The 14,194-nt window shown below is 43.2% G+C and overlaps 4 protein-coding genes across 4 annotated transcripts in view; all 4 read right to left on the bottom strand.

The window, feature by feature from the left end:
- The window catches only part of ackr3a (atypical chemokine receptor 3a), a 124,178-nt gene that overhangs the window by 31,834 nt on the left and 78,150 nt on the right, over positions 1 to 14,194 (bottom strand). The window lies entirely within an intron of this gene.
- LOC140319201 (ribosyldihydronicotinamide dehydrogenase [quinone]-like) lies at positions 332 to 1,551 on the bottom strand. The gene is made up of 6 exons (XM_072396799.1): positions 1,548 to 1,551; positions 1,285 to 1,458; positions 1,076 to 1,206; positions 885 to 998; positions 713 to 814; positions 332 to 628 (listed from the first exon to the last, which is right to left on the bottom strand). The coding sequence occupies exons 1-6, from the start codon at positions 1,549 to 1,551 to the stop codon at positions 332 to 334; spliced, it is 822 nt and encodes a 273-aa protein (XP_072252900.1).
- Positions 5,394 to 6,613, bottom strand: LOC140319200 (ribosyldihydronicotinamide dehydrogenase [quinone]-like). Its single transcript, XM_072396798.1, has 6 exons — positions 6,610 to 6,613; positions 6,347 to 6,520; positions 6,138 to 6,268; positions 5,947 to 6,060; positions 5,775 to 5,876; positions 5,394 to 5,690 (listed from the first exon to the last, which is right to left on the bottom strand). The coding sequence occupies exons 1-6, from the start codon at positions 6,611 to 6,613 to the stop codon at positions 5,394 to 5,396; spliced, it is 822 nt and encodes a 273-aa protein (XP_072252899.1).
- LOC140319198 (ribosyldihydronicotinamide dehydrogenase [quinone]-like) lies at positions 10,764 to 11,978 on the bottom strand. The gene is made up of 6 exons (XM_072396797.1): positions 11,975 to 11,978; positions 11,712 to 11,885; positions 11,503 to 11,633; positions 11,312 to 11,425; positions 11,145 to 11,246; positions 10,764 to 11,060 (listed from the first exon to the last, which is right to left on the bottom strand). Exons 1-6 carry the CDS (start codon positions 11,976 to 11,978, stop codon positions 10,764 to 10,766), a joined length of 822 nt encoding a protein of 273 aa, XP_072252898.1.

Below are 14,194 nucleotides of genomic sequence, written 5' to 3'. Positions count from 1 at the left end.
CAAGCCACTAAAATGTGACCCTGCTGTGCTGGTAGCACATGTGAGATAGACATGTTACAAATGCAATATGTACACTACAGTAAAGTGTACATTTGAGCAGTAGGTCCACACTTTAGACCATTAACAGCAGGAAGATATTACCTTTTAACATGGTCACTTATGAAAAGCTTGTTTAAAAGAAAAGCATTAGGTTTATGGCCAGATTTAAGAATACATCTGAAAACTGCTGTACACAAAGCCAAGAACAAACCAGTGAGAGTCAAACAGGGATTCAATTACAGTGTCAATAAACCAGCTTTTATTCAGTACATATGTCAGGACCACACTGTCTTCAGCACCCAGCTTTCATCTGGCTGTGGGGAGGCAGACGCTTGCCCAGGTGGATGCCCACTGTCAGTCCAAACTCCTTGTTGGCATGTTTCTCATGGACATCAGGCTTCAACTGGAAGCCCTTCTCGTCAAAGCTGTCCAAGGGAATGAAGGACAGTGGCTTTTCTTCCAGGAGGCCTTGCAGACGTGTACGCCAGCCCTCCAGCATGCTGGTGCGAGCTTCAGGAGAAGCACAAGAGGGAGCCCAGAAGATCTGAGGGGCCAGGACCTGGAAGCCACAGTAGTGAAGGATGCCATTCTGTAGGGGGACAGGAACGTTTGTGTCAGTATGGATGCTTCAAGTCCAGTTTATTGCAAGTATCCATCTGTGGTGAAATAGTACCTGCAGGGGCCACAGTGTGACATTCATGTCTCCATTGATGCCAGTTGGGCTGAACATGGATTCAAGAGACCCAGTGGTAAAGGACAACATGGCCTGCTTGTCCTGAAAAGAGGAAGCAAGTTGAGGCCACAGGATCTTTTGACAGCAATACAAACCTTGATTGAGCCCTTACCTTGAAGATCCCCAGGCTGTACCGCTTGTCTTGTGAGAAGGCAAACCCACTTGTGAGCACCCGATCAAACCAGCCCTTCAAGATTCCAGGAACACTGAACCAGTACATGGGGAACTGGGGAGAACAGGCCCACATTTTGTATAATGAAGGTTTATTGGGTACTACAAGCATTACTGGCACCCAGGTCCTACCTGAAAGATAATGAGGTCTGCCTCAGTAACTTTAGTTTGCTCCTTAGTGATGTCATCCGACAGTCTCCCTTCCTCCCATGCTTGTTGGGTCTCCTTTAAGTAACGAAAGTGTTCAGCGTCCTTTACTTCTCCTGTAAAAAGTGGAGCTTGTTAGATTTACAGACCAGTTAAATGTAAGCCCTTTTTAATTAATTTGTGTATTGAGACACCTTTGATGTCCTCAGCTGTAGCAGTAGCCTTGAAGTTCATGGCGTACAGGTCGGAGACATCTACTGTGCAGCCTTGAGCGGTCAAAGCCTTCACAGCAGCATCTTTGGCTGCAGCGTTGAATGAGCCAGAGCTCTGGTGAGCATATACGATCAACACTTTCTTTGCTGCCAAGAGAAGCAAGATTAGATTTAGTGTCCATCAGACTAATAATTCACAAAATGCAGCAGTAAACCTTTCATGCAGGTCAAACATAAAGACTTACCCATCCTGACACCTGTTTGCACCTGTGACTGATGAACTGTACACTTAGCTGGTTTAACAAAGTTCATACTGTAACAAAGCCCAACATGCTGTTTTTATGCACCCTCCGAGGTCAAGCTCTCTCAGGTGCTGTCAATCAGCAATTAAGGTCATCAATCAATCACCTGAAATGGGGGATTATCTCTCAGATCTCTTATCAATTGATTTTGTAATTCAATCAAAAACTATTTTCCATTATATGCACTGTATCAGTAAAAGATTAATTATGATTGAGGGACTTTTAAACACAGCATAAACTTTCGGCAGTGCTGTTACACATATTTTACTTCAAGACAGTTTGTTTTTTTCCTACTTGAGCCTTCCCAGAAAGAGAATGAGCCCACGTGTGCCCATGAATCTAATTTTTGTAACTTTTATACAGTGATGTGTGGTTATTTGATAGCATGCATGTCTGTATTTGTCTGTCTGTCTCCAAGATGTTTATGTATTTAGCAGACGCTTTTATCCAAAGCGACTTACAAATGAAGATATAACAAAGCTAACACTAAAAGCGATTTACAAATGAAGATATAACAAGCTATATAAAAGCTAACAATAAACTATATAGAAGGAACCCACTAGTCTGACTCTGTCAGAGGTGACAGAGTAGAGATAGGGTGCAGGCATAGAAGGAAGTGCAGAAAGATAAAGTGCAAAAATAGAGGGGGTATGGAAGTACAGGGTAAGTGCTAGGATGGGAGGTGCTCTCTGAAGAGCTGGGTTTTCAAGAGTTTCTTGAAGATAGACAGGGACGCCCCTGTTCTGGTAGCGCTCGGTAGGTCATTCCACCATCGTGGGACGACACATGAAAAGAGTTTGGATTGTCTTAGGCGTGGTGTAGGCACTGCTAGACGACAATCCTGGGACGAACGGAGGGACCGAGTTGTGACATAAGCCTTTGCAAGAGCATTCAAGTAGATGGGAGCCGTTCCATTAAGCACTTTGTAGGCTAACATCAGTGACTTGAATTTGATGCGGGTGGCTAAGGGTAGCCAGTGGAGTTCAATGAACAGAGGGGTGACGTGTGCTCTTTTGAAGACCAGACGCGCCGCCGCGTTCTGGACCATCTGCAGAGGTTTCAAAGTACAGGCTGGGAGACCAGTTAGGAGAGCATTACAGTAGTCAAAGCGGGAGATGACCATGGCCTGCACCAGAAGTTGGGTGGCATGTTGGGTTAGGTACGGTCTGATCTTTCTTATGTTTAGTAATGCAAAGCGGCATGAACGAGCAACCGAGGTAACGTGATCTTTGAAGGTTAGTTGGTCATCAATCATGACACCCAAGTTTCTAGCAACCTTTGATGGAGCAAGAGATAGGGATTCGGTTTGGATGCAGATGCTGTGGTGTATGGTTGGTTTGGCTGGGAAGACAAGCAGTTCAGTTTTTGGGAGGTTGAGTTGGAGGTGATGGGCTTTCATCCATGTTGATATGTCAGAGAGACAGTCTGAGATTCGTGCTGAGACCGTGTGGTCGCAAGGTGGGAATGACAGATAGAGCTGGGTATCATCAGCATAACATTGGTATGAGAAGCCAAGTGATCTGATGATCTGTCCCAGTGAGTTGGTGTATATGGCAAAGAGAAGAGGTCCCAGTACTGAGCCTTGGGGGACCCCTGTGGTGAGGTGGTGCGCTGCAGAAGTATGACCAAGCCAGGATACTTTGAAGGACCGACTAGTGAGGTATGATTCAAACCAGGAGTGTGCTCTCCCTGTGATGCCCATGCTAGAGAGTATGGACAAAAGGATACTGTGGTTGACAGTGTCAAATGCAGCTGATAAGTCGAGCAGGATAAGTACAGAGGACTTAGCAGTCGCTCTGGCTTCTTTTAAGGCTTCTGTCACAGCTAACAGAGCCGTTTCGGTGGAGTGTCCACTTTTAAACCCAGATTGGTTTGGGTCAAGGAGGTTGTTATGTGCAAGGTGATCGGTGACCTGCTTAAAGACCGCCCTTTCAATGATTTTAGACAGAAACGGGAGGAGAGAGACTGGCTGATAATTCTCCACATGAGTTGGAGGGAGGGAAGGTTTCTTGAGCAGCGGTGTAACCTGAGCTTGCTTGAATGTGGTGGGAAATGTGCCCAATATCAGTGAAGCATTAATCACATGCGTGACTGCTGCAGTTACAGTTACAGTTACATGTTTAAAATTGTGAGCCACTCCCGATGTCTTCCAACCACATGAAGCATTTTTTTCTGGGATGGTGGCATGCTTTGGTGGTTTATCATGCACTGTGCTACACAAGTTTAGCTGTTATGTTGAAAAATTGTGAATGCACAGAAGCATAAAAAGCTGCAGCCACACTTCGATGGATGATTTTTATGTTGAGCTTCATGATGGATGCTTAGTTTTACTGTGACAAACTGTCCAATAGCGTCATCGTGTGGTCAAGGTTAAAGTGGAGCTTTTATTTGAGTACGTAAAGCTGTTGTTGCATCTTTTTACAGACAATCAAGAAGACAAAATTGTGGCGTTCATGATTTCAGTCTCCTAAATTTTTCCTTGCTATAACTTTCTCTATTTGTGTACTTGTCCAGATAAGAATAGCTGTCAGTATGACATATGGCACAAGTCAGTGTTCTCTGACATGAAGAATATTGTACAAATTGCCAAACCATTCTTTTCTAATGATTTAAGGCTGAAGTTATTAAAAACATGAGCAGATGGGCTGTTGGGTCCAACTTGCCGTCACACTTCATCTTAACATTATCTTGACATCGATTAATGTAAAGAAATGTTTGCATGGCAGCTTACAGCAATGCAGAGCTGCTTTTCTGAGGAGTCTTTTCCATGCCCGGTAAAACATTGGCCACTTCCCCCAAAATGAACAAGGAAAAATGGCCTTCAATGCAGCTACGGTAGGAGAACTAGGAAGAACAATGGAGGAGCGTAATGGATACTTGATAAGAGAGCATTGTATAACACAAACACTTTCTGTCCTCAAATCCAGTACATTAAATTCCCAATTGTACCTTTGGTTTGGTACAATGATGCCTATAAACACACTTTTCAAAAACTTCCAAATCCTCATGTTAACTTTAATTTTTCAATGTATGATTTCATAAAAAAAAAAAAAATTTAAATGGATTAATAAAAGCTATGGTGTGGCTTCATAGCAACATGTTGAGAAGTGTAGCAGTGAGTACCAAAGGCTTGAATGAATTAAACAGTCCTAGCAATGCTCATTTTTGTATTTTAACTGCAATACCCGACCGTTTTAACATTTTTGATCCAAGTAAAAGGATCCCAGTTAGCACTTTGTCAAGTACAGATACGTCTTAATATTGCCATTATTGTATAGGAACAAATTTAATGGGACATACATTATTCCAGTATCAATTCATGTGGAATGGTGTCCATGTTTTATTTGATTAAGTGTGCCTTTGGGTTGACAATAGTTGTAATTGCTCCTGGAGGAAGGGTTCATTTAGTTTTAGCCAGTATCTGTCCCCATTAAGTGCACAAGCCACTAAAATGTGACCCTGCTGTGCTGGTAGCACATGTGAGATAGACATGTTACAAATGCAATATGTACACTACAGTAAAGTGTACATTTGAGCAGTAGGTCCACACTTTAGACCATTAACAGCAGGAAGATATTACCTTTTAACATGTCACTTATGAAAAGCTTGTTTAAAAGAAAAGCATTAGGTTTATGGCTAGATTTAAGAATACATCTGAAAACTGCTGTACACAGAGCCAAGAACAGAAACCAGTGAGAGTCAAATCCAGGAAGAATTTGAAACCGGGATTCAATTACAGTGTCAATAAACCAGCTTTTATTCAGCACATATGTCAGGACCACCCCATCTTCAGCACCCAGCTTTCATCTGGCTGTGGGGAGGCAGACGCTTGCCCAGGTGGATGCCCACTGTCAGTCCAAACTCCTTGCTGGCATGTTTCTCATGGACATCAGGCTTCAACTGGAAGCCCTTCTCGTCAAAGCTGTCCAAGGGAATGAAGGACAGTGGCTTTTCTTCCAGGAGGCCTTGCAGACGTGTACGCCAGCCCTCCAGCATGCTGGTGCGAGCTTCAGGAGAAGCACAAGAGGGAGCCCAGAAGATCTGAGGGGCAAGGACCTGGAAGCCACAGTAGTGAAGGATGCCATTCTGTAGGGGGACAGGAACGTTTGTGTCAGTATGGATATTTGAGGTTCAGTTTATTGCAAGGATCCATCTGTGGTGAAATAGTACCTGCAGGGGCCACAGTGTGACATTCATGTCTCCATTGATGCCAGTTGGGCTGAACATGGATTCAAGAGACCCAGTGGTAAAGGACAACATGGCCTGCTTGTCCTGAAAAGAGGAAGCAAGTTGAGGCCACAGGATCTTTTGACAGCAATACAAACCTTGATTGAGCCCTTACCTTGAAGATCCCCAGGCTGTACCGCTTGTCTTGTGAGAAGGCAAACCCACTTGTGAGCACCCGATCAAACCAGCCCTTCAAGATTCCAGGAACACTGAACCAGTACATGGGGAACTGGGGAGAACAGGCCCACATTTTGTATAATGAAGGTTTATTGGGTACTACAAGCATTACTGGCACCCAGGTCCTACCTGAAAGATAATGAGGTCTGCCTCAGTAACTTTAGTTTGCTCCTTAGTGATGTCATCCGACAGTCTCCCTTCCTCCCATGCTTGTTGGGTCTCCTTTAAGTAACGAAAGTGTTCAGCGTCCTTCACATCTCCTGTAAAAAGTGGGGTTTGTTAGATTTACAGACCACTTGAATGTAAGCCCTTTTTAATTAATTTGTGTATTGAGACACCTTTGATGTCCTCAGCTGTAGCAGTAGCCTTGAAGTTCATGGCATACAGGTCAGAGACATCTACTGTGCAGCCTTGAGTGGTCAAAGCCTTCACAGCAGCATCTTTGGCTGCAGCGTTGAATGAGCTAGAGCTCTGGTGAGCATATACAATCAACACTTTCTTTGCTGCCAAGAGAAGAAAGATTAGATTTAGTGTCCATCAGATTAATAACTCACAAAATGCAGCAGTAAACCATTCATGCAGGTCAAACATAAAGACTTACCCATCCTGACACCTGTTTGCACCCGTGACTGATGAACTGTACACTTAGCTGGTTTAACAAAGTTCATACTGTAACAAAGCCCAACATGCTGTTTTTATACACCCTCCTGGATCAAGCTCTCTCAGGTGCTGTCAATCAGCAATTAAGGTCATCAATCAATCACTTGAACTGGGGGATTATCTCTCAGATCTCTTATCAATTGATTTTATAATTCAATCAAAAACTATTTTCCATTACATGCACTGTATCAGTAAAAGATTAGTTATGATTGAGGGACTTTTAAACACAGGATAAACTTTCTGCAGTGCTGTTACACATTTTTTACTTCAAGACAGTTTGTTTTTTCCTACTTGAGCCTTCCCAGAAAGAGAATGAGCCCACATGTGCCCATGGATCTGATTTTTGTAACTTTTTTACAGTGATGTATGGTTATTTGATAGCATGCATGTCTGTATTTGTCTGTCTGTCTCCAAGATGTTTAAAATTGTGTGCCACTCCCGATGTCTTCCAACCACATGAAGCTCTTGTGATGGGATAATCCTCTCGCGCAACTGTACTGGTTGTGCTGGTTTTCCTTTGCATTACTTTCGTCTAAAGAAACAGTTGCCTGCGGTCAAACCAACTCACAAATGTTCTCCTGTAAAATGGACAGAGCGTTGGACTTCAAAGACAAACCAGAGCTGGCGCACATCTGGAGTCAGAGGCAAACAGCTCATCTACCCAGCCACTGTGAGGAGGATGGGGTTAATAAACAACTGCTTCATATTTGCAAATGGGATCACATACATTCAAATTCTTGCTCTATGCTTCTTCAAATTGCCTCCTTTCTCAATTAAGTAGATTTATTTTAGTTAACCCTCATAGCTGTTTATCAAAGTAATACTTATTTTGTAGTATGACAGGCATTCTGATCTTTGTGAGAGTGTCTTGTTTAATCTCAGTGATCTCCCCGCCATTGTACTCATCCCAAAACGTCTTTGTTGATCATCATTGTTTCTCTTATTGAGCCTCTGGCTGTATTCCTCAGCCTGTATCTCACATTTTTAATCTTTCTATCCAGAGCAACGTCATTTCAGATGTGTGGAAAACTGCTCATGTCCTCCCTCCCCTGAAAGGGGGTGACCCCACTTTATTGAATAATTATAGACCCATCTCCAAGCTCTCGATTTTAGCAAAAGTTCTTGAAAGGCTGGTGAATGACCAGGTCAAGGACTACCTGAGCCTGAACAATATTTTATCTCCCTTTCAGTCAGGTTTTAGGAAGCGGCATAGTACAGCAACTGCTGCCATTAAGGTGATAAATGATATTGTGGAAGCCATGGATGCCAAGAAATACTGCACCGCCCTTTTTATTGATCTTTCAAAGGCATTTGATACAGTCGATCAGAGTATTTTATGTCAGCGACTGTCTACCATTGGAATGTCAGACCATGCTGTTGGCTTGTTCTCCAACTACCTTTCCGGCCGCAAGCAGTGTGTGCAGTCCGATGGTCTTAGCTCCGGGTTCCTAAACACTTTAAATGGTGTGCCTCAAGGTTCCGTCTTAGGACCCACTCTTTTTATTATTTATGTGAATGGGGTTGGCCAAAACATAAATGCATCTGTACATCTTTATGCTGATGATACAGTCATCTATTGTTGCACATCTTCTGTCGCCCAGGTGTTCAAAGAACTGCAGTCTGCTTTTGACACCATTCAGGCACAATTGTCTCATCTCAGGCTAGTTCTAAATGCAGGTAAAACTAAGTCTATGTTCTTTTCAAATAAAAAGAAGGTGCCTGCTGTTTTACCCTGTATTAAGTCTGCTCAGGGTACCCATATTGAGTCTGTGGCCACTTATAAATACCTTGGCATAACATTGGACAATAGCCTTTCTTTTAAATGCCATATTGGCCAATTACTGAAGAAACTTCAATTAAAACTGGGGTTTTTCTTCAGAAATAGAGCTTGTTTTTCTTTTAATGCAAGAAAACGTATTGTTGCAGGCACTTTCTTGCCACTCCTGGATTATGGTGATGTTGTTTATATGAATGCCTCTGCTCACTCCCTACATATACTGGATGCTGCATATCACGGATCTTTGAGATTCATAACTGGTTGTAAACCCCTTACACATCACTGCACTTTGTACTCTCTCACTGACTGGTCTTCACTTTCCATGCGCAGAACCACCCACTGGTATCTATTTATCTACAAATCCATCATTGGACTACTCCCCTCCTATTTGTCCACATACTTGACACGGAAACAGTCTGATCATAGCCTCCGGTCCTTGGATTTCATCACATTTGCCATCCCCTCAGTCCATACTGAACTTGGCAAAAAGGCGTTCTCCTATGCTGCGCCTGTAACATGGAACAGGCTCCAACAGAAGCTGAAGCTGTCCAGTTTTATTTCACTAGGGGACTTCAAATTACTTGTAGGAAGGCTGGTGAGACAGTCAGTGGGGGGTCTGCACATGTACTGTACTTAACTAGTTCCTTTTTTCTTTAATTTTATTATTATTAATTATCATATGTCCCTGTTTTGTTTTTGTCTCTTGTACGTTCAGTTAATCTGTAACTTTGTGTTTTGCTGCTGCCTACCTAAAACAGGTCTCTCTTGCAAATGAGACCCTGGGTCTCAATGAGATTTTACCTGTATAAATAAAGGTTAAAAAAAAAATTCCTTTTGTTGTGAAGGAAGGGATAGTGTGTTTTTTTATTTTCTGGGATGGTGGCATGCTTTGGTGGTTTATCATGCACTGTGCTACACAAGTTTAGCTCTTATGTTGCAAAATTGTCAATGCACAGAAGCATAAAAAGCTGCAGCCACACTTCGATGGATGATTTTTATGTTGAGCTTCATGATGGATGCTTAGTTTCACTGTGACAAACTGTCCAATAGCGCCATCGTGTGGTCAAGCTTAAAGTGGAGCTTTTATTTGAGGACATAAAGCTGTTGTTGCAACTTTTTACAGACAATCAAGAAGAAACATTTGTGGCGTTCATGATTTCAGTCTCCTAAATTTTTCCTTGCTATAACTTTCTCTATTTGTGTACTTGTCCAGATAAGAATAGCTGTCAGTATGACATATGGCACAAGTCAATGTTCTCTGTCATGAGGAATATTGTACAAATTGCCAAACCATTATTTTCTAATGATTTAAGGCTGAAGTTATTAAAAACATGCTGAGCAGATGGGCTGTTGGGTCCAACTTACCGTCACACTTCAACTTAACATTATCTTGACATCGATTAATCTAAAGAAATGTTTGCATGGCAGCTTACAGCAATGCAGAGCTGCTTTTCTGAGGAGTCTTTTCCATGCCCGGTAAAACATTTGCCACTTCCCCCAAAATGAGCAAGCAAAAATGGCCTTCAATGCAGCTACGGTAGGAGAACTAGGAAGAACAATGGAGGAGCGTAATGAATACTTTATAAGAGAGCATTATATAACAAACACTTTCTGCCCTCAAATCCAGTACATTAAATTCCCAATTGTACCTTTGGTTTGGTACAATGCCTATAAACACTTTTCAAAAACTTCTCACGTCTCATGTTAACTTTAATGTGTGATTTAATTTAAAAAAAAAAAAGAATAAAAGCTATGGTGTGGCTTCATCGCAACGAGTACCAAAGGCTTGAATGAATTAAACAGTCCTGGTAATGTTCATTTTCATATATGAACTGCAATCCCCGGTTTAACATTTTTGTTCCAACTAAAAGGACTCCAGTTAGCACTTTGTCAAGTATAGATCTTTAGTGCCATTATTGAATAAGAACATACATTGAAGTATCACATTGTAATTTGAGTAAGTGTGCCTTTGGGTGGACAATAGTTAGTGAAATTGCCCCTGGAGGAAAGTTCATCTAGTTTTAGCCAATGCCTGTCCCCAATAAGTGCACAAGCCACTAAAATTTTACCCTGCTCTGCTGCTAGCATGCGATCCACACTGGACAATTTTCTAGTTATGTCACACCTTACACTACGGGGAAAAAAATTTTACCATTTACATTTAATTGGTTCATGGCCAGATCTAAGTATCTTTACTGTACAGAAAACCAAGAACAAACCAGTGAGAGTCAAATCCAGGAAGAATTTGAAACCGGGATTCAATTACAGTGTCAATAAACCAGCTTTTATTCAGCACATATGTCAGGACCACACTGTCTTCAGCACCCAGCTTTCATCTGGCTGTGGGGAGGCAGACGCTTGCCCAGGTGGATGCCCACTGTCAGTCCAAACTCCTTGCTGGCATGTTTCTCATGGACATCAGGCTTCAACTGGAAGCCCTTCTCGTCAAAGCTGTCCAAGGGAATGAAGGACAGTGGCTTTTCTTCCAGGAGGCCTTGCAGACGTGTACGCCAGCCCTCCAGCATGCTGGTGCGAGCTTCAGGAGAAGCACAAGAGGGAGCCCAGAAGATCTGAGGGGCCAGGACCTGGAAGCCACAGTAGTGAAGGATGCCATTCTGTAGGGGGACAGGAACGTTTGTGTCAGTATGGATGCTTCAAGTCCAGTTTATTGCAAGTATGCATCTGTGGTGAAATAGTACCTGCAGGGGCCACAGTGTGACATTCATGTCTCCATTGATGCCAGTTGGGCTGAACATGGATTCAAGAGACCCAGTGGTAAAGGACAACATGGCCTGCTTGTCCTGAAAAGAGGAAGCAAGTTGAGGCCAAGTTTTGACAGCAATACAAACCTTGATTGAGCCCTTACCTTGAAGATCCCCAGGCTGTACCGCTTGTCTTGTGAGAAGGCAAACCCACTTGTGAGCACCCGATCAAACCAGCCCTTCAAGATTCCAGGAACACTGAACCAGTACATGGGGAACTGGGGAGAACAGGCCCACATTTTGTATAAGGAAGGTTTATTGGGTACTACAAGCATTACTGGCACCCAGGTCCTACCTGAAAGATAATGAGGTCTGCCTCAGTAACTTTAGTTTGCTCCTTAGTGATGTCATCCGACAGTCTCCCTTCCTCCCATGCTTGTTGGGTCTCCTTTAAGTAACAAAAGTGTTCAGCGTCCTTTACTTCTCCTGTAAAAAGTGGAGCTTGTTAGATTTACAGACCACTTGAATGTAAGCCCTTTTTAATTAATTTGTGTATTGAGACACCTTCGATGTCCTCAGCTGTAGCAGTAGCCTTGAAGTTCATGGCGTACAGGTCGGAGACATCTACTGTGCAGCCTTGAGCGGTCAAAGCCTTCACAGCAGCATCTTTGGCTGCAGCGTTGAATGAGCCAGAGCTCTGGTGAGCATATACGATCAACACTTTCTTTGCTGCCAAGAGAAGCAAGATTAGATTTAGTGTCCATCAGACTAATAATTCACAAAATGCAGCAGTAAACCTTTCATGCAGGTCAAACATAAAGACTTACCCATCCTGACACCTGTTTGCAACTGTGACTGATGAACTGTACACTTAGCTGGTTTAACAAAGTTCATACTGTAACAAAGCCCAACATGCTGTTTTTATGCACCCTCCGAGGTCAAGCTCTCTCAGGTGCTGTCAATCAGCAATTAAGGTCATCAATCAATCACCTGAAATGGGGATTATCTCTCAGATCTCTTATCAATTGATTTTGTAATTCAATCAAAAACTATTTTCCATTATATGCACTGTATCAGTAAAAGATTAATTATGATTGAGGGACTTTTAAACACAGGATAAACCTTCGGCAGTGCTGTTACACATATTTTACTTCAAGACAGTTTGTTTTTTTCCTACTTGAGCCTTCCCAGAAAGAGAATGAGCCCACGTGTGCCCATGAATCTAATTTTTGTAACTTTTATACAGTGATGTGTGGTTATTTGATAGCATGCATGTCTGTATTTGTCTGTCTGTCTCCAAGATGTTTATGTATTTAGCAGACGCTTTTATCCAAAGCGACTTACAAATGAAGATATAACAAAGCTAACACTAAAAGCGATTTACAAATGAAGATATAACAAGCTATATAAAAGCTAACAATAAACTATATAGAAGGAACCCACTAGTCTGACTCTGTCAGAGGTGACAGAGTAGAGATAGGGTGCAGGCATAGAAGGAAGTGCAGAAAGATAAAGTGCAAAAATAGAGGGGGTATGGAAGTACAGGGTAAGTGCTAGGATAGGAGGTGCTCTCTGAAGAGCTGGGTTTTCAAGAGTTTCTTGAAGATAGACAGGGACGCCCCTGTTCTGGTAGCGCTCGGTAGGTCATTCCACCATCGTGGGACGACACATGAAAAGAGTTTGGATTGTCTTAGGCGTGGTGTAGGCACTGCTAGACGACAATCCTGGGACGAACGGAGGGACCGAGTTGTGACATAAGCCTTTGCAAGAGCATTCAAGTAGATGGGAGCCGTTCCATTAAGCACTTTGTAGGCTAACATCAGTGACTTGAATTTGATGCGGGTGGCTAAGGGTAGCCAGTGGAGTTCAATGAACAGAGGGGTGACGTGTGCTCTTTTGAAGACCAGACGGGCCGCCGCGTTCTGGACCATCTGCAGAGGTTTCAAAGTACAGGCTGGGAGACCAGTTAGGAGAGCATTACAGTAGTCAAAGCGGGAGATGACCATGGCCTGCACCAGAAGTTGGGTGGCATGTTGGGTTAGGTACGGTCTGATCTTTCTTATGTTTAGTAATGCAAAGCGGCATGAACGAGCAACCGAGGTAACGTGATCTTTGAAGGTTAGTTGGTCATCAATCATGACACCCAAGTTTCTAGCAACCTTTGATGGAGCAAGAGATAGGGATTCGGTTTGGATGCAGATGCTGTGGTGTATGGTTGGTTTGGCTGGGAAGACAAGCAGTTCAGTTTTTGGGAGGTTGAGTTGGAGGTGATGGGCTTTCATCCATGTTGATATGTCAGAGAGACAGTCTGAGATTCGTGCTGAGACCGTGTGGTCGCAAGGTGGGAATGACAGATAGAGCTGGGTATCATCAGCATAACATTGGTATGAGAAGCCAAGTGATCTGATGATCTGTCCCAGTGAGTTGGTGTATATGGCAAAGAGAAGAGGTCCCAGTACTGAGCCTTGGGGGACCCCTGTGGTGAGGTGGTGCGCTGCAGAAGTATGACCAAGCCAGGATACTTTGAAGGACCGACTAGTGAGGTATGATTCAAACCAGGAGTGTGCTCTCCCTGTGATGCCCATGCTAGAGAGTATGGACAAAAGGATACTGTGGTTGACAGTGTCAAATGCAGCTGATAAGTCGAGCAGGATAAGTACAGAGGACTTAGCAGTCGCTCTGGCTTCTTTTAAGGCTTCTGTCACAGCTAACAGAGCCGTTTCGGTGGAGTGTCCACTTTTAAACCCAGATTGGTTTGGGTCAAGGAGGTTGTTATGTGCAAGGTGATCGGTGACCTGCTTAAAGACCGCCCTTTCAATGATTTTAGACAGAAACGGGAGGAGAGAGACTGGCTGATAATTCTCCACATGAGTTGGAGGGAGGGAAGGTTTCTTGAGCAGCGGTGTAACCTGAGCTTGCTTGAATGTGGTGGGAAATGTGCCCAATATCAGTGAAGCATTAATCACATGCGTGACTGCTGCAGTTACAGTTACAGTTACATGTTTAAAATTGTGAGCCACTCCCGATGTCTTCCAACCACATGAAGC

Source organism: Leuresthes tenuis, unplaced genomic scaffold, assembly GCF_036924035.1.
Source record: "Leuresthes tenuis unplaced genomic scaffold, fLeuTen1.0.hap1 SCAF_12, whole genome shotgun sequence".
Classification (NCBI taxonomy): Eukaryota; Metazoa; Chordata; class Actinopteri; order Atheriniformes; family Atherinopsidae; genus Leuresthes; species Leuresthes tenuis.
The sequence above is the reverse complement of the archived record's forward strand: the minus strand, read 5'-3'. Positions and strand labels throughout refer to the sequence as shown.